At 44.7% G+C, this 23,743-nt stretch overlaps 1 protein-coding gene across 1 annotated transcript in view; it reads left to right on the forward strand.

Moving 5' to 3' along the window:
* Positions 1–1,804: 1,804 nt before the first annotated feature.
* Positions 1,805–23,743, forward strand: part of LOC117545172 (adhesion G protein-coupled receptor A1-like) — a 43,067-nt gene continuing 21,128 nt past the window's right edge. The window contains 5 exon segments of the mRNA XM_034214862.1: positions 1,805–1,879; positions 3,711–3,734; positions 3,736–3,838; positions 7,820–7,917; positions 7,919–7,945. Of these exon segments, the coding sequence (XP_034070753.1) occupies positions 1,805–1,879; positions 3,711–3,734; positions 3,736–3,838; positions 7,820–7,917; positions 7,919–7,945 (327 nt within the window).

Here is a 23,743-nt window from a genome sequence, read left to right on the forward strand (position 1 = left end):
TTTATTATTTTGTCACAGCAGCAGTGTTGTCAAGCATTACAAAAGTAAAACATATTTAAAAGATACAGTAAAATACAAATATAATAAATACAAAACAATTAACATTAGCAAGTATAAATAATAAAAATAAAAATGCACAATAGAAAGGACATACATACATATATCACTTAGAGTATTTAAATAATACACAATATACAAATATTGAAGAAATTAAATACTTTACAATATACAATCTAACCAAGCTACAGAAATATATAGAAATATACTACAGACACATATTGGCATAGGATTATACATAAATTAAAATGTTGCAAAGTAGGCTTTTTGCAAATTGTTGTGGGTTATAGAAAACCAGGAACATAGTGTATCTTTATTCTGAGTCTCTGCAGTTGATCACACATCATGTGTCCCCCATACAAACTGTTGATGGAAGAAAGGTGTCAAAGGTGTACACTGTACTGCAAATAGACAGTTGGATGATTTTCATTGGCGGATGGGAAGGTCACGGACATACGGAAGAGTCTCCATCATAAACAGTTTGTAAGCTGCACTCGCTGGGATTAAAGAGATGTTTCACAGTAGTGTTTCCGTTATATGTTTATATTAGTTAATGGATGACAGTTGAGGGCTATGACAGGTCAGAATGAGCTACTGTACATCATCATGCCTGCTTGGTTTGTAGAAGCCCAGTTTCAGTTGTTGGCCCTTCAGGGCATTTGTTCACCACTCACAGTAGGAAGGGGGTGGACATTGTTGCAGTAACCCTGAAGAACATATTGCTGTTTGCAAGTGATAGTGGGCTAGAGTGGTAAAGAAAAACCGAGCACCCAACTTTAAAGAGGAACGTTTGATGCTTTTTGGGGCTTTAGGTTTTAGTGCATGTAAATATGATTTGCAAAGGTTTAAATCCCTATTTTCCCTCTAGGGAGTCTCCTTTGTTTACTTCCCTAACATAGTGACATCACTAGGTAACACTCGCGCTTCTATTGGCTTGCGCTCCAACACAGTACGTGATAGGCTAAGGGGCGGGACATCTCTAAGCGGTCAGAGCAGACTGGGCTCTGGTTTCAGACAGAGGGTGAAAAGAGGTGCTGCAGCACAGGCAGTATGAGAAAAATAAAGAGCTTTTTGAACAGCATGAAGACATGTCACAGTAGAGACACTACATACTGATATGAACCTGAACATCAGCAGGAGAGGACTCCTGCTGTTGGTCACAATAATATGTCATTGTTATTTGATAGCGTGGTAGGTTGAATACAGCGCCAGATAGGCAGCTTAACATACTGTTTATCCAGTGTTATAGGAAATCCTTTCAATCCATGTTAAAGCTAAAAAGCCAATCATTCCCAGAACACATTTTTCAAGAGTCAATGTGTGTTTTCTTGGTTTTCTGTTTGACATATCATTGGACTTAAAGAAACTATTGGAAAAATTACATTGTCTCGGGATTGGGAGTCCAACAATAAATAATCTGTTTGTGATAAATATTGAAAGTAGTCCTTTGTTGCAGCACTATATTATGAGAGGACTGGCTTTTATAATGTCTCAACTTAATTCATTATGCGGTTTGGTTTTCATACAAAAGCTGATCCAATAAAAACAAATACAGCTTCCCGAACAAGGTCTGATATTTGCCTTTTTGTTAATTTAATTTCATGTTTCAGGAGACACTGTAATCCCTCTCACCATGGTTTACATGTTTAATGATGTGATATATGTTGCTAGATCCTGGTACGTCAGGACACTTTATTAATGCACTCATACTGAACGAGCATGAATGATTGTGCAAAGCTTTGGAAACATGCAGCTCAGCCCGACCTCCAGCAGCAAGTCTGCAGGCTCCAGAGTCATTCTGACGAGCACCACTGAGCTGGCTGTTAGCAAGGAGGGTAGCATTTGCATAAAGGAATCATGTTTATTTCACAAGCATTCTTTGCTTCACTTTGCATATAACAGCATGTTGGCATCAGCATTATCAGCTATACTGCTATTTATTCATGTGTGTGTGCAAAACTCTAGCTATAATCGGGACCTTGTTAGCCTAGCTTAGCACAAAGGGTGAAACAGTCTGGTAAAAATACACCTAACACCTCTGATGAACACATGGCTTCATGTACAGCAGAAATGCTAAGTCATTTAGGTGCTCTAACACTCTCTTGGTAAACAACAGCTTGTTAAAGTAACCACATGCATCTTCTTGTGCTGCTTTCATATCATGTATAATGGATGGTAAAGATACAAAGATTTATGTTTGTAAATAGTTTTTCTATATCAATCATCTTTAGTGTTCATTAGAGACAGATTTTATGTGATCATGCTTGTTTGATTTCAGGCCTTTACATTTTTTTTATGGGCGGTATCCCGTAATCGTCACCAAAATTGATTTTGCAATACCATTGTCACAGTGATGGACACACACACATTTTGTTTTGAGCACACAAACAAGGTTAATGCACTTGTTATTATACCCGCTGAAAAATGTTTCACCCACAAATGTTAATACTGTCTATGTGAATGTGCACTCTAATGTCCACCTTTACGGCCCTACACACGGCGGCGTGCGTTGTCGCTTGCCGGCGGGGGGGGGCTGAAACTCGACCAACAACCAATCACATGAATCTCCCGCCCTAGACACACAAGCATGCGGTTTGATTGGCTAGAGCATGTACTGGCATATGATTCGATTGGCTGACGCCTCCATCGAGCACCGCGAGAGAAGCTACGCTTTGCTCCCACAATGCAGTTCGGCAAATCGTGACGTCACCCCATTCAAAGTGAATGGGCAGAAGCGTTGAAGCTGCAACGCACACCGCCGTGTGTAGGGGCCGTTACCTGGGTGATAAACTTATTAAACAACAGTGAAAATGCAAAAAAGCATTTTGCTAGGCAAAACAGTCGGTCACAACTCAAAACAACAGCATGGCTGTTAACTTTAATCGAAACACATGACATTCACTATATAACATTCCTCCAATAACACATGCAGGCCTATACCATTTTTTAAAATTGTTTTCTGGGGCTAAAATACACGTTCATTTCATTTACCTTTTTTTCTTTCCTAATATATGCTCCCTGTCATTGCCAATAGATTGATAAGAGGAATAATTGTGAAACCCTTTTAATTGAGTAATAGTGGAATCAAATAGCAAAATTACAAAACATATACTGTGAGTTTTAGGTCTAACCAGACACAGAATACACAAACCAAACATTGTGTATTCTGTACACATGTAAACACCTATACATGTAAACACCTTCAAATGTGTACAGAATAACCACACCAGACACAGCATGTGGATCGGTGAGCTTCAGAGGAGTTTGTAGGTGTATTTATTTTCTATTTGAACAGAAAAGTGCAAGCCCCTTCCCTCCTGCTTCTAGTCTTTATGCTAAGCTAGGCTAACTAATTCCGATATTAGTTCGACACATAAAATATGCGCTTGAAATCAAACTATAAATCCATCCATTGGAAAAAGTAGTGTATTTTTTTTTCCAAAATTGTTAAACTATTTCCTTGCACCGAATAACGTACGCATTATTAATGACCGTCCTCCTGACCAAGTCGTGCCTGGCTTAACTCAACACCATCTGGGCTGTTTGGTAATAACTTTTGGCCACAGTCATTGTTGTTTTTATTAAGCGAGGGCGTGTATCTCTCTGTATATCCTATTCATCTGTTGTGTCCGTTGACCTGTGTCCTGCTGCAGGATTTGAAGAGGGTGCTGTCCTTCCCCCCCATACCCCGGGGACTACCTGCACCCGGTGGTGTACGCCTGCACTGCAGTCATGCTGCTCTGCCTGCTGGTCTCCATCATGACCTATATCGTCCACCACAGGTGAGCAGAACATTTATTAAAAGCTCTGTTTTTTCAATTTTCACACAATTTGCAAACAACCAAGCACAAGGCCATGACTGCATTTAAGGAGGGAATTGTCTGTTGTGCACTCTAAACTCTATACCTTTAGACATGCTCAGTCACTTAGTTTGAGACATACTGCGGTCTCATCATGTCCATACTGACCCTGCAGTGACCCCTTCTTATCATGACTTTAATGTTAGATAAAGGGGACCAAAGTAAGTATTTTTAAAATTAAAATATTTTAACACAATGACACCATCCTGAAACCGACTGCCAAAGCAATACTGTACTGTATGTTCAAGAACATTTTTGTGATATATTTATTTTCAGTCTTATAGCTATGTAAACAAAATAAAAATGTTATGTTGTTTAAAAAGCCTTAAAACACATGGTTCTAATACTCAAACTGGACTTTTAAATCAAGTACGTTTCTTTATATATGTAGCTTAAAGGGGACCTATCATGCAAAATGCACTTTTGTACGTCTTTTATACATGAATATGTGTCCCCGGTGTGTCAGGGAACTCACCAAGTGTCAGAAAACACAACCCTCTCTCTTTTCCTCCATACCCAAATCTCTAAAAACGGGGCTGCAACGGATCTGATACAGACTGATACAGATTTGAAATATTTCTGACGTCAGGAACGAGGAGCTCCGCCTATATGGGCAACTCTCCACCTATCAGGAGGAGACAGCCACGGCCATTGCCGTTCGAAAGCACTGGAGACGCTGTAGTACATATGCCAGGCCTGTAGGTGGCGCTGTAGTCTGCCACAAAAGCAGCGAAGAAGACTTCTCACAGATTCAGCCCTTGCAAAAACAGGGCTAAAAAAGAGCAAATGGAGCGAAATGAGGCATGGCTAAAATGCAGGATCTGTTTGGTATTTTGAAAAAAAAACTTCACAGACATGTTTTATACATGTATAGGTATGGCCCTACAATATATTATTCAAATATAGCATGATAGGTCCACTTTAATATACAAAATCCCAGCTTTGCCTTAAGGTGCTCTACAATCTGAACAGCATTCAACAACCTCAGTTCTGAGACCCACAGAAAAACTCCAAATATTCCTAAATTATGAAAAATGCTGTTTAAGGAATAGACCAACATATATGAATAATATATATATAATAGGAGTATATTGAGCAATTTAAACGTTGCCCAACAGATCTGAGTCACATGACCTCCTCTTCAACACACTGCAGAAATACAGGCTGACTCATCATTCATATAGGAGAAAATAAACACAAAGGTCCCAGGGTGGCCGGTGGTTCAAAACAAAGACTCCTGAGTAAAAACACAGGACCCTGAGAAGAAAGTAAGGAGATGTAGCAGGAGATCAGACATGAAGCATGACGGGCCGTGTCTGGATTATATACAACATCAGGAGGATACGTCCCCTCCTGACCCAGAAAGCCACGCAGGTTCTGGTCCAGGCTCTCGTCATCTCACGCCTAGACTACTGCAACTCCCTCCTGGCTGGTCTACCTGCATGTGCCATCCGACCTCTGCAGCTCATCCAGAATGCAGCGGCTCGCCTGGTCTTCAACCTTCCTACATGTTCCCACACCACGCCGCTCCTCCGCTGCCTTCACTGGCTTCCAGTAACTGCTAGAATCCACTTCAAGACAATGGTACTTGTGTACCATGCTGTGAATGGATCTGGCCCTTCCTACATCCAGGACATGGCTAAACTGTACACCCCAGCACGTGCACTCCGCTCTGCATCAACCAAACAGCTCGCTGCACCCGCACTGCGAGGGGGACCCAAGTTCCCATCAGCAAAAACACGTGGGTTTGCTATCCTGGCTCCAAAATGGTGGAATGAGCTCCCCATTGACATCAGGACAGCAGATAGCTTGCACATCTTCCGGCGCAGACTGAAAACTCATCTCTTTCGACTCCACTTCGAGCGATAGAACTATTAACAAAGCACTTATATACTAACAAAGGGCTGGCTTATCTAAAGCCAGTTGAGTAGCACTTGAAATGTTTTTGCTCTATGAAGCCTGATGTACTTATATGATTCTGTTTTCTTCAAGTTTGTATCTTGTTGGTCGAACGCACTTATTGTAAGTCGCTTTGGATAAAAGCCTCAGCTAAATGCAATGTAATGTAATTTCATAATTTCAGCAGCACAGAAGAAGCAACACAGCCCAATGAATAGTTTTACACAGTGTTGCACTCTCAGTGTCTAACGGTGCGTCCACACAGCAGCTTTGAAGAAATCTTGAAAATCTTGGAGCTGAGCGTGTCTGACAGCTTGGGGATTTTTTGCGAGCAACACGACCAACAACCAATCACATGAATCTCCCGCCCGCCCCGACATACAAAGCAAAAAAAAAATCGGGGATTTTATGCGAGCAATATATATATATATATAAACTCCCCCAAACAGGCGAAAACCTACCAGTTTCAATCCACTGTCTCTGGCACCTCCCTCCATGCCTGGTTCCTCCGGTTTGTATCCCGGTAAATAGTCTGGTCGTAAAGAACCGGGTGGATTTGCTACCGTAATTTCTCGTTTGGAATATGAGGAAATGAACTGCGGTCTGGCTCTCCCTGCTTACACGCGGTTTGATTGGCTAGAGCTTCTACTGTCAGATTTGCATAAACGGATCTGATTGGCTGTCGCTTCCAGCTCAGCCTCAAAAGTTGAACATTGTTCAACTTTGGAATCCTGAACATCCTGGAAATCCTGGAAATCTTCGCCTCGCCCCCCCACAATGCAGTTCGGCGACAAGCGAGGGAAAGTGACGTCATCCCCATTCAAAGTCAATGGGCGCGCTGGAAGCGGTGGACAAATCGCCAAAAGCTGCTGTGTGGACGGGCCGTAAGACTGCTCAAATGTCCCATTAGCTTCAGCTGGACTGTGCATGTGAAGCACAGAAGCATGGAACCAGGACAGTGGATTGTGATCTCCATCTCCTACAGTGAAGTCAAATAAGGGAGGGGTCTCGCAGGGTCGGGACAGGAAGAACAATTACAGCCAGCCATTAATCTTCAGTACATTGAGGCGATGCATTTGGGTTGATCTGAGAAGAGCATATCCTTCCTATTTAAGTTCAGGTTGATAATAGGCTGTTTACAGATGAACATTTTAAATGTTCTTAGTGTTAAGGTTTTTCTAGATTTTTATTTGATATTTTGGTTTCCTAAATAAGTTTGATTTTATATGACATTTTACTTAAATGTCCTGACATTAGCCCTTCATATAACTCAACCCATGGATGTCTAATAAGAACTGGATACAGCGTGGGGAGGCCGGGCCTCGTTCATTCCTATGAGAGTTGCTCATTGGCACATGAAGACAAAATGGCCCAGCCTTTGAAAGAGGCGAAACGTCACGAAAGTTATTCATATACTCATATATCCGTTCTTATTGGGCATCCATGGGTAAAGGTAAAATTCATGTAGTACTGAACACGTCACATTGAACGTGCCGGGCGGCGCGGTTCCGTGGGTTATATCCGCGTTCATAATGCAAAGGAAAAATAACTCTCAGAATAAACGTTGTTAGCACATTTTACAACTTGAGGACCGAATGTTTTTAATAAGGGCTATACAAGTGTTCATACTGGGTAGTTAATTTGGTTAAAAAAAAAATATCCAACGATTTACATACGTCTCTTTCCCCATGTAAGTCGATGGGGAAAAGTCATTCTGGCCCAGCGACTGATACGGAAGTGTAGTACCGCCGTTTGGCCACATCGAATATTTTCCTCAGAGTCCGGTGCACTTCATGGGGGCTTGCTCCAACCCAAACCCATACATACGTTTTGTTTTTGTGATTCAGAATATTAGTAATAAGTTTTCTCTTTTTTAGCTGTATTCTATTCTATATTATATTTTAATCACAGCTAAATTATGCTTTCTTGTTAACAACATTACTGGTTTTATTACTGCATCCCATGCAGTCCATCCTTTTAACTGTGAGCTCTGTGTTTGCAGCGCGTGATCCGCATCAGCAGGAATGGCTGGCACACACTCCTCAACTTCCTCTTTCATACGGGGCTGACATTTGGAGTTTTTGCCGGGGGCATCAATCAGAATCAACTTACCTTTTGTGTGTCAAATCGTAAGTTGTTGTTTCTCTACTTTCTCAGCATAGTGTTATTTCCCCAGCACAGTAGCTGCAGTTTGAGCTCTCTGTGGGGCTACAGGCGTCACTGATAGACAGGGGTCAATTTTCATAAAATCAGAATCCAATCTGCTGTATATGAGGCTCAAAATGTCAAAATGCCTCAAAGTTGAGAAATCCAACAAAATATACCGCCAGCCTGAAATTTATTTTAAGTATATATTTTGACTAAACAAAGTACGAACTTGAATTAAATGTGCTTTTGTAGTTCTCCCTACATGGGCAATCTGATGCCATATTCAGATTTGACATGTAATGTGAATAAACTGCTTAGATCGCATATATATTGCAAAAATAGTAGTTTTTAACTATGAATAATTACTCAGCTATTATATTATTATTGTGGTAACCGTGACTGAGGTTACCCATATGTAAAGCTAGTCACTGACAAAGCCACCTCCTGCTAAGGGGCAGGAGGAACCCGTGGACCCTAAATGTAAGTCATGGAACGATTTAAAGCTTCCCTTAATAGGTTCAATTATGACAGAGGCATGAATTCCAAAAATATACGCAGCTTTATTTAACAGTGTTGGAATAGTTTAAAATTCGATTCATGTAAAGTGTAAAAATGGCAAATACAATTTCAACACGTATATAAGTTACCCTACTCTCCGCTGGGGCAGCCCGGTCCGCCGGGTTGCAGTGCCTGCTAATAGCGAGGGACTGCAGGCCCGGTCCGCCGGGTTGCAGTGCCTGCTAATAGCGAGGGACAAAAACAAGAAAAGCCACACACCAAAAACATGCAATATTCAAACCACAATCTCTATAAAATAATAACAGTGAGATATTTAGCATACAGAAAAGAAAGTGTCACACCGTGCAGTCCCTACACTGAAGGCAGGCAGCGTTCCACCCGGGCCCAGGCCTACGCCGCAGAGGAGCGCAACCTACGACACAAACAATACAATGATTATACTGCCATACACTGCACATGAAGAAATGAACAAGAAAATACAAAATAAACACTATAGGACAGTGGCTGGCCTGGTCCTTTTGAAAAGGAAACAACATAACATGTTAGTTGCCAGCCTCATTCACCAACTCAATATAAAATGAAAGAGTTAAAAACAAGGCATACTTCCACAGAGTAGATTTCCAACTCAGCTTAATCCTGCCGTGGAAATGGTCACTTAATATCCCGGGTAGCTGGGCCGGTTGTGTACATTAAGCACTGTGAAACACATAAATAAGTTGCTTAAAACACAATTAAAAACGTCGGTTTAAAAACGCCATTTAAAAGCAAATTACTCATAACAGACCCGGTCTTGTGCATGTCGGGAGAGTTTCCCTCCGTCAATGGTAAACTCTCGTCTTGCACTCGCCCTAATAAAACCAAACTAAATGAGCCACTTGCATAAGTTAATTTAAAAGACCATAAAACCACCTTAAAACTGTTATTCCTACCTTTGTGAGAGGGAGAAGACCAGTGACAGGCAGCCAAGAGAGACTTTCTTTAACTGACGGCAAACTTTTTATGGCTTCCTGTTTACGGTCATGTGACCGCATCAGGTGACACCGTCAGGTGACAATGACGTCAGATTCCCACATTATTATCAGGCTACTTACTTTGTATATTGTTTTGAGGTTAAATGTTTCAAATGTGCTGTGATCGAACCTTTGCCTTCCCCACTGTTGCACCCCCACCCACAAAACCCTCCAACCCCCGCACAAGCACTCTTCGCCATTCGCATTTTCAAACTTCAGAATGACTGATCTGCAACATGACAGATAAAGAGGTAAAGTAATGTGTTTAATGTGATAATGTGACATGTGTTATGTTGTTTAAATAATTGTAATGTGTGATGTGTAAATAATTGCAGCTTATATATTTTAAACATATTTGGACTATGAAAGAAGCGTAACGTTAGCCATTATCACACTTCTCAGAAACATTATCACACTTCTCAGCTAACAGGTAAAGTCATGCCCAGTGTAATATTGGTGATGATGTGACATGTTGTATGTACTTCAAAGTATTGCATTCTATATATTTTAACGTTTTTGATCACTAAAAGAAGCCTAATTAGCTACGTTAGCCAGCCTAGTTTCTGGCTCAATGAGCTAGCTAAATGAATACATATCGATGTCTTAGAGTTTATGGAATACCAAAGGTGCCTGAATCAATTAAATAACACTCTATTATTATTATGAAATATTATTTCATATATACTACTCTTCCCGAATTGCACATTTATTTTATAATGTGACTTAAAGGTGGGGGTAGGTAAGTTTCAGAAACCGGCTCGAGTGCACTCAAATTTGAAAGTACACAGCCGAAAAGAATCCACCCCCCTTCCTTCAGACTTCCTTACAGAGCACCTCCTCCAACACACATGAACGCGCACATACGTCAGCAGACTGGTGAAAGTGGCCGCCTGTTGCCTGGCGAGTCATTGAAGTACTGCTGCAATGCACGCCCAATGACGGCACGCCCAATGAGGGCACGAGATACATTGGTGCGTGCACGAGATGGAAGGCTGACAGACAGGGGCGGCAATCCAATCCGTTTAGCCGGGCCGGCTAAACTGATTGGTTGTACTTTTTACAGTATTACGGCTTCCACAGATGACGTGTTTTATGGATTTTTTGTCAAAGCACTTCAGATATTCATTGCTATCGGGATGTTTAAGAGCATTCCATGGAATATAACAAAAAGTGTATCTCGAGCCGGTTTTCTGAAACTTACCTACCCGACCTTAACATAATGGCACTTTTATTCATAATGCCACTAATTCTGGCACTTTCTTGTAGGTCTGAATTAGTCAATTGGCGACCGAAACCATGGCTGAAGCAATAGACCATACCCATCCAATCCATCTTCTCCCGCTTATCCGTGATCGGGTCGCGGGGGCAGCAGTTCCAGCAGAGAGCCCCAAACTTTCCTTTCCCTGGCCACATCAACCAGCTTTGACTGGGGGATCCCAAGGCGCTCCCAGGCCAGCGAAGAGATATAATCCCTCCACCTGGTCCTAGGTCTACCCCTTGGTCTCTTCCCAGCTGGACGTGCCTGGAACACCTCCCTAGAGAGCCGCCCAGGTGGCATCCTAACTAGGTGCACGAACCACCTCAACTGGCTCCTTTCGACGCGAAGGAGGAGCGGTTCAACTCTGAGTCCCTCCCGGATGACCGAACTTCTCACCTTATCCCTAAGGGAGACACCAGCCACCCTGCGGAGGAAAACCCATCTCGGCCGCTTGTATCCGCGATCTCGTTCTTTCGGTCATGACCCATCCTTCATGACCATAGGTGAGGGTAGGAACAAAATGGCCCGGTAGACAGAGAGCTTTGCCTTCTGGCTCAGCTCCCTTTTCGTCACAACGGTGCGGTAAAGCGACTGCAGTACCGCTCCCGCTGCTCCGATTCTCCGGCCCATCTCACGCTCCATTGTTCCCTCACTCGAGAACAAGACCCCGAGATACTTGAACTCCTTCACTAGGGGTAAGGACTCATTCCCTACTTGGAGTGGACAGTCCATCGGTTTCCTGCTGAGAACCATGGCCTCAGATTTGGAGGTGCTGTTCCTCATCCCGGCCGCTTCACACTCGGTTGCGAACCCATTCAGTGAGTGCTGGAGGTCGCAGACCGATGAAGCCATTAGAACCACATCATCTGCAAAAAGCAGTGGTGCAATCCTTAGTCCACCAAACTGCAGACCCCCTCCCACACGACTACACCTTGAAATCCGATCCATGTATATTACAAACAGGATTGGTGACAAAGCGCAGCCCTGGCGGAGGCCAACCCTCACTGGAAATGGGTCCGACTTACTGCCGAGGACCCGGAAACAGCTCTCGCTTTGGGAGTACAGAGATTGGATGGCCCTGAGTAGAGACCCCCTCACCCCATACTCCCGCAGCACCTCCCACAGTAACTCCCTGGGAACTCGGTCATACGCCTTCTCCAAGTCTACAAAACACATGTAGACTCCCAGGCCCCCTCCAGGATCCTTGCGAGAGTAAAAAGCTGATCCATCGTTCCACGGCCAGGACGGAATCCGCATTGTTCCTCCTCAATCTGAGGTTCGACAATCGGCCTGACCCTCCTTTCGAGTACCTTAGAGCAGTGTTTCTCAAACTTTTTCATACCAAGGACCACTTAATCAATAAAAAAACACTCGCGGACCACCTAACTCCACAAATATCCAAAAACACATCGTTTTTTACAAATCGCCTGAAAATGGTACAAACAAGTGGCCACATGTGTGATGAAGGTGTTTATCTGGGCTATATACCTATATGAAACTTAAGCTCGCTCCATTGCGGAGATATTCCCGCGAGAGTGCGGAAAACTTAAATGTATTTATTTCAAATGTGAAATGTTACCAATATACTCACGGACCACTAGGGGGCGGTCACGGACCACCAGTGGTCCGCGGACCACACTTTGAGAAGCACTGCCTTAGAGTAAACTTTCTCGGGGAGGCTGAGTAGTGTGATGCCTCTGTAATTGACACACACCCTCTGATCCCCCTTTTTGAAAAGGGGAACCACCACCCCGGTCTGCCACTCCTTTGGTACTGTTTCCGACTTCCACGCAACGTTGATGAGACGTGTCAACCATGACAGTCCCTCAACACGCAGAGCCTTCAGCATTTCTGGGCGGATCTCATCCACCCCGGGATAACAAATCCCTGAAGGCCTCCTTTTTCAGTCGGACGGCTTCCCTGACCACCGGTGTCCACCAGGAGGTTCGAGGGTTACCGCCCCTTGAGGCATCTAAGACCTTGAGACCACAGCTCCCCGCCGCGGCTTCGGCAATAGAGGCTTTGAACACCGACCACTCTGGTTTAATGTCCCCAACCTCCACAAGAATGCCCGAAAAGCTCCGCCGGAGGTGTGAGTTGAAGGCCTCCTGAACTTGGGCCTCCTCCAGACGTTCCCAGTTCACCCGAACTACACGTTTGGGCTTACCAAGTCTATCCAGAGGCTTCCCCCGCCACTCGACCCAACTCACCACCAGATGGTGATCAGTTGACAACTCCGCCCCTCTCTTTACCCGAGTGTCCAAAACATACGGCCTCAGTTCCGATGATACGATAACGAAATCGATCATGGACCTTCTGCCTAGGGTGCTCTGGTACCACGTACACTTATGAGCATCCTTATGTTAGAAAATGGTGTTTGTTATGGCCAATCCATGACTAGCACAGAAGTCCAGTAACAAACCACCACTCCGGTTCAGATCAGGGGGGCCGTTCCTCCCAATCACGCCCCTCCAAGTGTCTCCATCATTGCCCACATGTGCGTTGAAGTCTCCTAGCAAGATTAAAGAGTCCCCTTCAGGAGCCCCATACAGGACTCTTTCCAGGGTCTCCAAGAAGGCCGTATACTCTGAACTGCTGTTTGGTGCATAAGCACATACAACAGTCAGAGTTTTCCCTCCCATAACCCGCAGGCGTAGGGAGGCAACCCTCTCGTCCACTGGGGTAAACTCCAACAACGAAGCACCCAACCGGGGATTTGTGAGTATCCCCACACCCGCCCGGCGCCTCACACCTTGAGCAACTCCGGTGAAGAATAGAGTCCAACCCCTATCCAGAAGTAAGGTTCCAGAGACGACGCTGTGCGTAGAGGTGAGCCCAACCAGATCCAGCTGGTAACGCTCCACCTCCCGCACAAGCTCCGGCTCCTTCTCCCCCAGAGAGGTGACGTTCCACGTCCCCAAAGCCAGCTTCTGTCGCCCGGGTCTGGTCCGTCGAGACCCTCTGCTTTCACTGCCACCCTTCTGGTAGCGCACCCGACCCCATCACCGTTTCCCGTAGGTGGTGGGCCCACGGGACGGAGAAGCGGAGGTGTTGCCCACGTTGCCTTTTCGGGCTGTGCCCGGCCGGGCTCCGTGGCAAGCCCGGCCACCAGACGCTCGCTGACGAGTCCTCCTTCTGGGCCTGGCTCCAGAAGGGGACCCCGGGCTTCCTCCGGGTCTCACTTCTTCGTTGTTCTTTCATGAGGTATTTTTAACCAATCTTAGTCTGGCTAACAATCGACTTACTGAGATACTTCAAGGAGACTCGCCTCAACAATTCTTATGGCATAAGGACTGCCGAGCAAAATACATGAATAAACGTGAAATTGAAAGGAAATTGAAGGCAGAATCAAAACAAAATACCAAACAAAGTTCGTCTGCAACAACTCCGCAAAATATTAGTCTACGGAGCAAAATACCTCCAATAGATTGGAAGCAGTGTATCATTTCCCAACAAGATCGGAAAGAAAAACTACATCTCATCCAAGTAACGAAAGTCAGCAGCAAAATACTACAAGCAGCAAAGTATGACTCCTTCTTAAGAGTGCGACTAGCCTGTGTAAATGATCCAATAGCTGCAGATGGAGGATATCACATGACTTGCAAGACCAAGTTCGAACGTAGGACCAAACGTATGGAAGAGATGTCACTTCGGAGCACAGGCATGCCGTTAGAGTGGATCTGCCAAGAACTTCAACAATCAGCAAAGCAAGCGAATATTCTGGATCTTGTACATACCAGTACTGTACACTAGCTAATGAGGCTCAACTAGATGTACCAGCTAGATTTCAAAGCCGAAGGAACACCTTCAAGGAACAAATAGCTGATCGTCTTGAGGGCATATACGACGTTGTTGTACTGCATGATCAGCCTCGAAATGGACCTCGCACTGTCTTGGTTCCATCCATAGAAGATATCACATGACTTGCAAGACCAAGTTATTGGCATATTCCAGTATCAGCAATGGTGAAAGACGACAGCGCCAATATTCATAGAGTCATTCCTACATTCAAACATGCAGATCAAAATCTGTTCTTGAACATGGTCCATATGGCATTGCAGATCCGAAAAAGTATTTTCCGGTACATGACATTTGCAAGTTACTATCTGATGATCAAGTGGACACACTCCTTGCCTTCCATGCCATCACTGGCTGTGATAGTGTGTCTCAGTTCAGCGGTCATGGAAAGAAAACAGCCTGGCAGGTGTTAGAGCAACATCACACCGATCTTACTGGCCTTGGGAAGGGCCCTCTCACAGAAGGTATTGTGACATCAACAGAGAAATGTATCTGTAAGATGTATGGTGTGCCAGAGGTTTTCTACATGCAACAAAGCAAGAGTGAAGTTGTTTTTCAAAGGTCGTCCACAAGAGACTCTGCCACCAACCTCAGATGCAGTGAAGTTTCTGCATCCTGATCTTCCTCCATTGGATGAAATGGGATGGATACATAAGGAAGGTCAGTTAGTGCCACGGCTACTGTCTTTGCCACCTATGCCAGAAGATGCCTCAGCCAACGCTGCAGCTGCAGGTATGTGTATAGAGGATTAGCTGATGGTGATTAATGTGTACAAGATCGTAAAAATATGATAGACTGGTTGAGAATATCAGCCTGCCAGACTGCATACTGCTGACTGTTTGTTGTTAACAGATTGTTGAAACCATAACCGGATAATTGTGAACCTATAACTGAGAAAAAAAAGTAACAAAGAAACACAATAAGTGTAAGGATAACTGTAACGTGTATTCCAATGTACCTGTAATTGTACTGGTCATAATATGCCTATTTGATTCTATTCTATTCAGAAAGAGTCACATGGAATGTATAGAGGCATGCAACTGCAGGAAACATGACAACACCTGCCGGAACACTGAAGATGACGCTTAAAAGTGCCTGCCTTTTGGCAATTTCCCGTAGGGTTTGATGTAAAAAGGGCAGTGTGAACAGGCCCACTCCTTCTTCATTGCCTTAACACTGGATGGCCTGAGAGCTATCATTTGGGTTTATTTGTTGTTTTAATATATTTTTACATTATTATTTTTTTAATCATTGATATATGGTGGTGTTTTATGAGATGTTTACCATTTCAGTATGATTTGTATTGTTGTTGACTTGAACATTCAAATGCTACCCATACAGTATGTTCTTACTGTATTGGAGTAAATAAAGGCATATATAGGGCTTTGTTGACGGTACTGTTTCTCCACTGTAGGCCTAATCGTGTCATGTTTACGTTATGGTTTGGTGGCCAAATAAAATGTTTATTAATGCACTTTCTAAGCAAGCCCTGGTTGAGTCTGGCAACTTATTTATCACTGATGACTAGGGATGGGTATCGTTTGAAATGTATCGATTCCGATTCTGGTTCTGCTTATCGATTCCGGTTCTTATCGATTCCCCGTTTCGATTCCAAAATTGTAAAAGAAAGAGGTCAAACGTTTAGATAACAAAAATATCTTTATTCTTTTAAGCTTTTTACATTACATTACATTACATTGCATTTAGCTGACGCTTTTATCCAAAGCGACTTACAATAAGTACATTCGACCAGGAAGACACAACCTTGAAGAAAACAGAATCATATAAGTACATCAGGTTTCATAGAGCCACACATTTCAAGTGCTACTCAACTGGCTTTAGGTAAGCCAGTCCTTTATTAGTATAAAAGTGCTTCGTTAATAGTTCTAACGCTCGAAGTGGAGTCGAAAGAGATGAGTTTTCAGTTTGCGCCGGATGATGTGCAAGCTATCTGCCGTCCTGATGTCAATGGGGAGCTCATTCCACCATCTTGGAGCCAGGACAGCAAACCCACGTGTTTTCGCCGATGGGAACTTGGGTCCCCCTCGCAGCGAGGGCGCAACGAGTCGTTTGGCTGATGCAGAGCGTAGTGCACGCGCTGGGGTGTACGGTTTAACCATGTCCTGGATGTAGGAAGGGCCAGATCCATTCGCAGCATGGTAAGCAAGTACCAGTGTCTTGAAGTGGATTCTAGCAGTTACCGGAAGCCAGTGAAGGGAGCGGAGGAGCGGAGTGGTGTGGGAGAATTTAGGAAGGTTGAAGACCAGACGAGCCGCTGCATTCTGGATGAGCTGCAGAGGTCGGATGGCACATGCAGGTAGACCAGCCAGGAGGGAGTTGCAGTAGTCTAGGCGTGAGATGACGAGAGCCTGGACCAGAACCTGAGTCGCTTTCTGAGTCAGCTGGGGACGTATCTTCCTGATGTTGTAAAGCGTGTATCTGCAGCAACGGGTTGTAGCAGCGATGTTTGCAGTGAAGGACAGGTTGTTATCTAGGGTCACACCCAGATTCCTTGCAGTCTGAGTCGGGGAAACAACTGAGGTGCCGATGTTGATTGTTAGGTCAAGAGTGGGACAATCTTTTCCCGGGAGGAAGAGCAGCTCAGTCTTGTCAAGGTTGAGCTTGAGGTGGTGAGCAGACATCCACTGAGAGATGTCAGCTAGACAAGCAGAGATGCGTGCAACGACTTGGGTCTCTGAGCGGGGAAAGGACAGAATTAATTGGGTGTCATCAGCGTAGCAGTGGTAAGAAAAACCATGCGGGCTAATGACTGATCCGAGCGAGTTTGTGTACAGGGAGAAGAGGAGGGGACCAAGAACAGAGCCCTGAGGGACCCCCGTAGTTAATTGACAATGGTCGGACTCAGACCCTCTCCAAGTCACCCTGTAGGTACGGTCTTTCAGGTATGAGGTGAGGAGGGAAAGTGCAGAGCCTGAAACTCCAAGTTTTTGGAGAGTGCGAAGGAGGATCTGATGATTCACCGTGTCGAATGCAGCAGACAGGTCCAATAGGATGATGACAGAGGAGAGGGATGCAGTTTTGGCAGTGTGCAGTTCCTCCGTGACAGCAATGAGAGCAGTTTCTGTGGAGTGACCTGCCTTGAAACCAGACTGGTGCGGATCCAGAAGGTTGTTCTGATTGAGATAACAGGAGAGTTGTTTAAAGACAGCGCGTTCAAGTGTTTTAGACAGGAACGGGAGGAGAGAGACAGGCCTGTAGTTTATAACATCAGACGGGTTGAGAGTGGGTTTCTTTAGGAGAGGGTTTACTCTTGCCTCCTTGAGACTGTTTGGAAAGTGACCAGAAGTTAGAGAAGTGTTGATGAAATGGGTGAGAAACGGTAGAATATCAGGAGCGATAGTCTGAAGGAGGTTTGAAGGGATAGGGTCCAGAGGACAGGTGGTAGGGCGGGCAGAGGTAATGAGGGTAAGAACCTCACTTGGAGAGAGAGGGGAAAAGGAGGTCAGTGTGTTGGTGGAAGGAAGGTCTGGTGACCCAGCGGTGAGTAAAGGTGAGTCAGAAAAAGAAGAGCGAATATCATCAACCTTTTTTTCAAAGTGGGTAACAAAGTCGCTTGACAGAAGTGAGGAGGGGGGAGGAGCTTTTGGAGGGTCCAAGAGGGTGGAGAAGATGGAAAATAGTTTTTTAGGATTGGAATAGGAAGATTGGATCTTATCTTGAAAGAAAGTGCTTTTTGCCTGAGAGATCGAAGCAGAGAAAGAGGAGAGTAGAGCCTGATAGGTTAGGAGGTCGTCACGGTGTTTGGATTTCCACCATTTCCGCTCTGCTGCCCTAAGGATGGTGCTATTAGCACGCAGTGCATCATTTAGCCAGGGAGCAGGAGGGGACTGACGAGCCTGCCGAGATGTGAGAGGACAGAGCGAGTCCAGAGTGGATGAGAGAGTAGAGAGGAGAGTTTCTGCAGCAGAGTTTGGAGGCAGGAGATGGAACGAATCAGAGGAAGGGAGGGCTGAGAGCACCGACGAGGCAAAGGTAGAGGGAGAGAGGGAGCGAAGGTTACGGCGGACAAGTGCAGGATGAGAAGAGATTAGTTTGTTATGTTTGGAAAGGGATAGAGAGAATGAAATGAAGAAGTGATCGGATGTGTGGAGCGGGTTTACAGAGAGGTTAGAAGTAGCGCAGTTCCTTGAGAATATGAGATCAAGGACATTGCCAGCTTTATGAGTCGGTGGGGACGGAGACAGTGAGAAAGCAAAGGCGGTTAACAGAAATGTTAGTTCGTCTATCTTCCCCGTCTGGAGGTTAAAGTCTCCGAGAAGTACAGCGGGAGGGCCAGTTTCAGGGATGAGTGAGAGGAGATTATCTAATTCCTCCAAGAAGTCCCCCAAGGCGCCTGGTGGACGGTAGAGAACAACAATGGTTAACTGTATAGGATGGGTTACTGTGACGGCATGGAATTCAAAGGTGGAAGGAGTGAAGTTAGGTAGCTTGAAGAGGGAAAAGCTCCATTTAGGAGAGAGCAGGAGACCAGTGCCACCTCCTCTGCCAGTGGGTCTGGGTGTATGGGAGAAGGAATATGCAGTGGAGAGAGCTGCTGGGGTGGATGTGTTGGATGGAGTAATCCAGGTCTCAGTGAGAGCAAGGAAATCCAGAGACTGCAGGGAGGCGTAGCCAGAGATGAAGTCAGCCTTAGGAACAGCTGACTGGCAATTCCACAGGCCACCAGAAACTAGATGTTGGATCTCAGTGGAGCACGTGGGATAGACGAGAACAGGCCGGTTATATCGATTAGGAGATACACGGGGCCAGTGATAATTGCGAGAAGACACATGAACAGGAATAGAGAAAATACACATGATTATAGCATGCGGGGCTAGAAAACTAAAGAAAAGAGAAATAAGACACCAGCTCGATCAGAGTAGGATTTGCCTCCTCTTTGCCTCCCTCGTGACTCCCGCAGGACTCCAATGTCTTTGTCAGTCTTACTCCCGCAGGACTCCAATGTCTTTGTCAGTCTTCGGCTGTCTGACGCTGAAGCTGACGCTCCAGGAAAGAGCTACCCGAAATGGACGCCTGATTGCTCAGTTCTCACAGCTGTAGGGCCACGGCCCTCTAATTAGTTAACTATCTACAGCTGATGGGCGACAATAGACTGGCCGTGCCTATATTAATGCAGGCTTGAGTGCTGAGACCTGTAAAGCAGGTTTCACCTGAGCAGATCTGAGATTTAAAATCTCTCAAACGCGATTTAGCCGTTTACGCTACAATAACAATTTATACAGAGTCGAATAAATGAAACAGAGAAGTCTAATTAAACAAGAATATAACTTACAGTGGTTGCTGCGTCAATAGGTAATGTCGTCACTTTAACTGACATTTACAGTACATGTAATACAAATGTATTGCACAATAGCTGTGCTTTATTTTAACTGAGCTATGCCTGTGGCAAGCTATTAAACTGTGCCTTGTCTTTTTATTTTTTAGTGTAGTGGAGCCTCACTTTAGAGCGTTTACCGCGATCCATCTATGGTGTTATGAAGTGACTGAGCTCGTGAACTGTCTACGGGAGGGCGGGGGGAGCCTCACTGCGGGGCAACTGTGGACCTCTGTCGCCGCAACTTACATGATGCCGTCAACGGCCCGCTGACGACCGGCCGTTCTGTGATTCTCCAGAACACACAGATGGCCAGTCCTCCCTTACCCTGGCTGTATTCCACCGGGTCACCGCGGCGCAGACACATTCCCCATGTGTGAAAACACATTTAATTCAAGTTTGTACCTTGTTTAGTCAAAAAGTGTGATTTCAGCCTGGCGGTAGTGGCCATGTTGGATTTCTCAATTTGTAGGCATTCTGGGAAATGTTTGAGCTTCATATACAGCAGATTTGGATTCAGCACCCCTTACTACCCCTAGAAATGTTGTATAGCATAAATAAACACAAAATGCCTTCAGCACTTTAAATAAGCACATTTTCTGAAATTCTGCCTTGTCTATGAGGGAGTGTCCATGGGAGTGTGAAGTTAAAGTGGACCTAACATACTATATTTGAAACATATATCGTAGGGCCATACCTATATAAAACATGTCTGTGAAGTGTTTTTTTTCAAAATACCAAACAGATCATGCATTTTAGCCATGCCTCATTTCGCTCTATTTCCTCTTTTCCAGCCCTGTTTTTGCAAGGACTGATTCTGCTTTTGTGGCAGACTACAGCGCCACTTACAGGCCTGGCATATGTACTACAGCGTCTCCAGCGCTTTCCTCATTCCCCTGATAGGTGGAGAGTTGGCCATATAGGCGGAGCTCCTCGTCACTGATGTCAGACTATTTTCAAATCTGGATCAGTCTGTATCAGATCCGTTGCAGCCCCGTTTTTAGAGATTTGGGTATGGAGGAAAAGAGAGAGGGTTGGTTTTTCTGACAGTTCCCTGACACACCGGGGACACATATTCATGTATAAAAGACATACAAAAGTGCATTTTGCATCATAGGTCCCCTTTAAATCATCATGAGCAAGAGTTTTTGAGGCTTGCTTTATAATATTTTCTGGGTTCCTTTCAGGCTGCTCATGTCTAAAATGTGTTCAGGCTCAAATATACAGAAAAGTGATTATAAAGGGTATTAGCCCACATCTGACTTATGTTATTTAACACTGAGGGGTGCAAATTCACACAGAATGGGTTGCATCCACTGATATCTCCATGAATTGCGCATCACTTGCACCTTGCAAATCTGCCATCTACACTGCAAATATGCCTGTAAAGTCTAGAATTCCCCTTTTTTCTTATGTTTGATTGCAATTATCCATGTAGCAAAGCCTAAACACGCTTGAGGCCGATGAGTCGTTGTGAGGGGGGAAGTCAGCCAGAGTCTTGTCAGGAGGGGGTTGCCAAAATGTCCCTTCCATCCAAACATCCCGGAGGCAATTCAGAGAAAGGAGAAGTACAAATGTTCACCCGGGCCTGGACTGAGATGAGCAGGGAGAAGGAAGGAATAATTTATTTATCTTTTGTAAAACTAAATTGACTTTGTTGTACTTTAAAAAAAATACCATGTAAGGTATTTTCATTTATTTTTCATGACAGTTTCATGAACAGCTTGTCACTGTATCACAAAATAAACGCCTCTTATGGTGCTTTAGTTCCCACCAACTCTCTGAAGACGTTAATATTTTCACTGTGACTGTGGGCGGCTATCAGCCCTGATCTTTGTGACTTTGCATTTGCAGAGAAAGGGGACAGTTAGGTGCAATATAATAGATAATAATAATAGATTTATTTAGTTAGCGCTTTTACAGGTGCTCAAAGACGCTTTACAGATATAGTGAAGAGAAAAGAAAGGAACAACAAATAAATATATCGTTAAAGTTAAAGTCAAATAATACAAAAACAATCACACATTAAAAGCCAGATTGAAGAGGTGAGTGTTTGTGAGTTTTTTGAAGGTGGTGAGGTCAGTGCAGTCTCTGATGGGTTGGGGGAGTGAGTTTCCAGAGGGAGGAGGGCAGCGACGGAGAAGGCTATGTCCCCCCAGGTCCGGTGATTGATGTGGGTGGGGATGGATAGGATGTTGGCTTCTGATGAGCGGAGGCAGCGGGAAGGGGTGTGGTGGTGCAGCAGGTCTGTGAGGTAGGGGGGGCCTGATTGTTGAGGGCTTTGTGAGTAATCAGGAGGACTTTGAAGTCGATTCTTTGACGGACGGGGAGCCAGTGGAGGTTCTGGAGGACGGGAGTGATGTGGTCTCGGGAGCGGGTGTGGGTGAGGAGGCGGGCAGCAGAGTTTTGGATATGTTGGAGTTTATTGAGAAGGTTGGATGGTATGCCGTAGAGCAGGGGTAGCCAACACGGTGCCCACGGGCACTTAGTCGCCCGCAGGGACAACGTGAGTCGCCTGCCGGGCATGTTCTAAAAATAGCTCGCCAAGCAAATCCAAAATGTATAAAATACACAAAACAAAAAATGCATAAACGAAACCTAAATCCATAGACTGCCTAAATCATAAGGCGCATTCACACCGCAGTACTTTTCCCACAAAGGTTCATGAGAACTTAGTTCATGAGAACTCTTTTGTCGCGTTCACACCAAAAAGAGCCGGTACTAAAATGAGTTCATGAGAACCTTTTTACCCCCTTTTCAGTCCTATTTCTGATTGGCTGGAAGGATTGCAAACCACGCCCCGTAAAACTCCCAAAAAGTTTTGTGAAGCCGCCATTTTATTATCCTCGCATTAGCATTATTAGCATTAGCATTAGCCCAGCGCAGAAACGCAGAGAGACTAACTTATGGCAACACAAAATAAAACATGGGAGCGGTGGAGATGAGGAGGTGTCGGCGTTCTGGCGATTTACTCGGAAGGCTTCAGTAGAAGCTGCTGGGAGTCCCAGCAGCTTCTAAGCCAGTCCCCAACTCCGGGAACTTCCGGCCGGGAACTTTGGGCGGCAGTATACGCCGTGAAGTTGTTTGCGGCCTGCCAGTAAACCCAAAGCAGAAGAAGAAGAAGTGACGTCAGCGGCTTCATTTGCCTAATCCACCCCCAGGGATTTATTCCGGTGTGAACGCGATCTGTACTTAGTTCATGAGAACTAAAGAGTTCTCATGAACTAAAGAGTTCTCATGAACTAAAGAGTTCTCATGAACTAAGTTCTCATGAACCTTTGTGGGAAAAGTACTGCGGTGTGAATGCGCCTATAGCGAACTCTATCTACTTACTACAACTCTATAACACCCCTCCCCCCCCCCGCACCCCCACAATGAATATCGACCAATCACGTTCTTGCTTGATTTGCGGGACCAGCGTTGCAGTCGGGAAGAAAACCAATGTGGCACCTCCCCGCTGATTTTCCTTCTGGCAGAATCTAGACAACACATCAGCCCCATTGAACAGCCTATCGGGCCAGCCTATACTGCACATGAGGGGCAGAGTTTTACTCTGTGTGTTGTAACCATAGACTGTATATATAAATGGACGTAGGGGGTCCGTGTACTTTTTGTCAGTTTGATTTTTCGTTTTAAACAAAAGCCAAAAAACGGAAATACCAGCCTTTTTCCGTTTTTTCGTTTTTTATTTAAAACGAAAAAACGGGAAACCAAAGCCGTTTTTCCGTTGTTGTCTGAATAAAAACACGGATAACGAGAAAACCTAATTAAAAAAAGGTAAGTGTACGTTTTGTTAGTTTGATTTTTCGTTTGAACCAAAAAATGAGAAAAATGAAAATACCAGCCATTTTTCGTTTTA

The sequence above is a fragment of the Gymnodraco acuticeps genome, unplaced genomic scaffold (assembly GCF_902827175.1).
Source record: "Gymnodraco acuticeps unplaced genomic scaffold, fGymAcu1.1, whole genome shotgun sequence".
Classification (NCBI taxonomy): Eukaryota; Metazoa; Chordata; class Actinopteri; order Perciformes; family Bathydraconidae; genus Gymnodraco; species Gymnodraco acuticeps.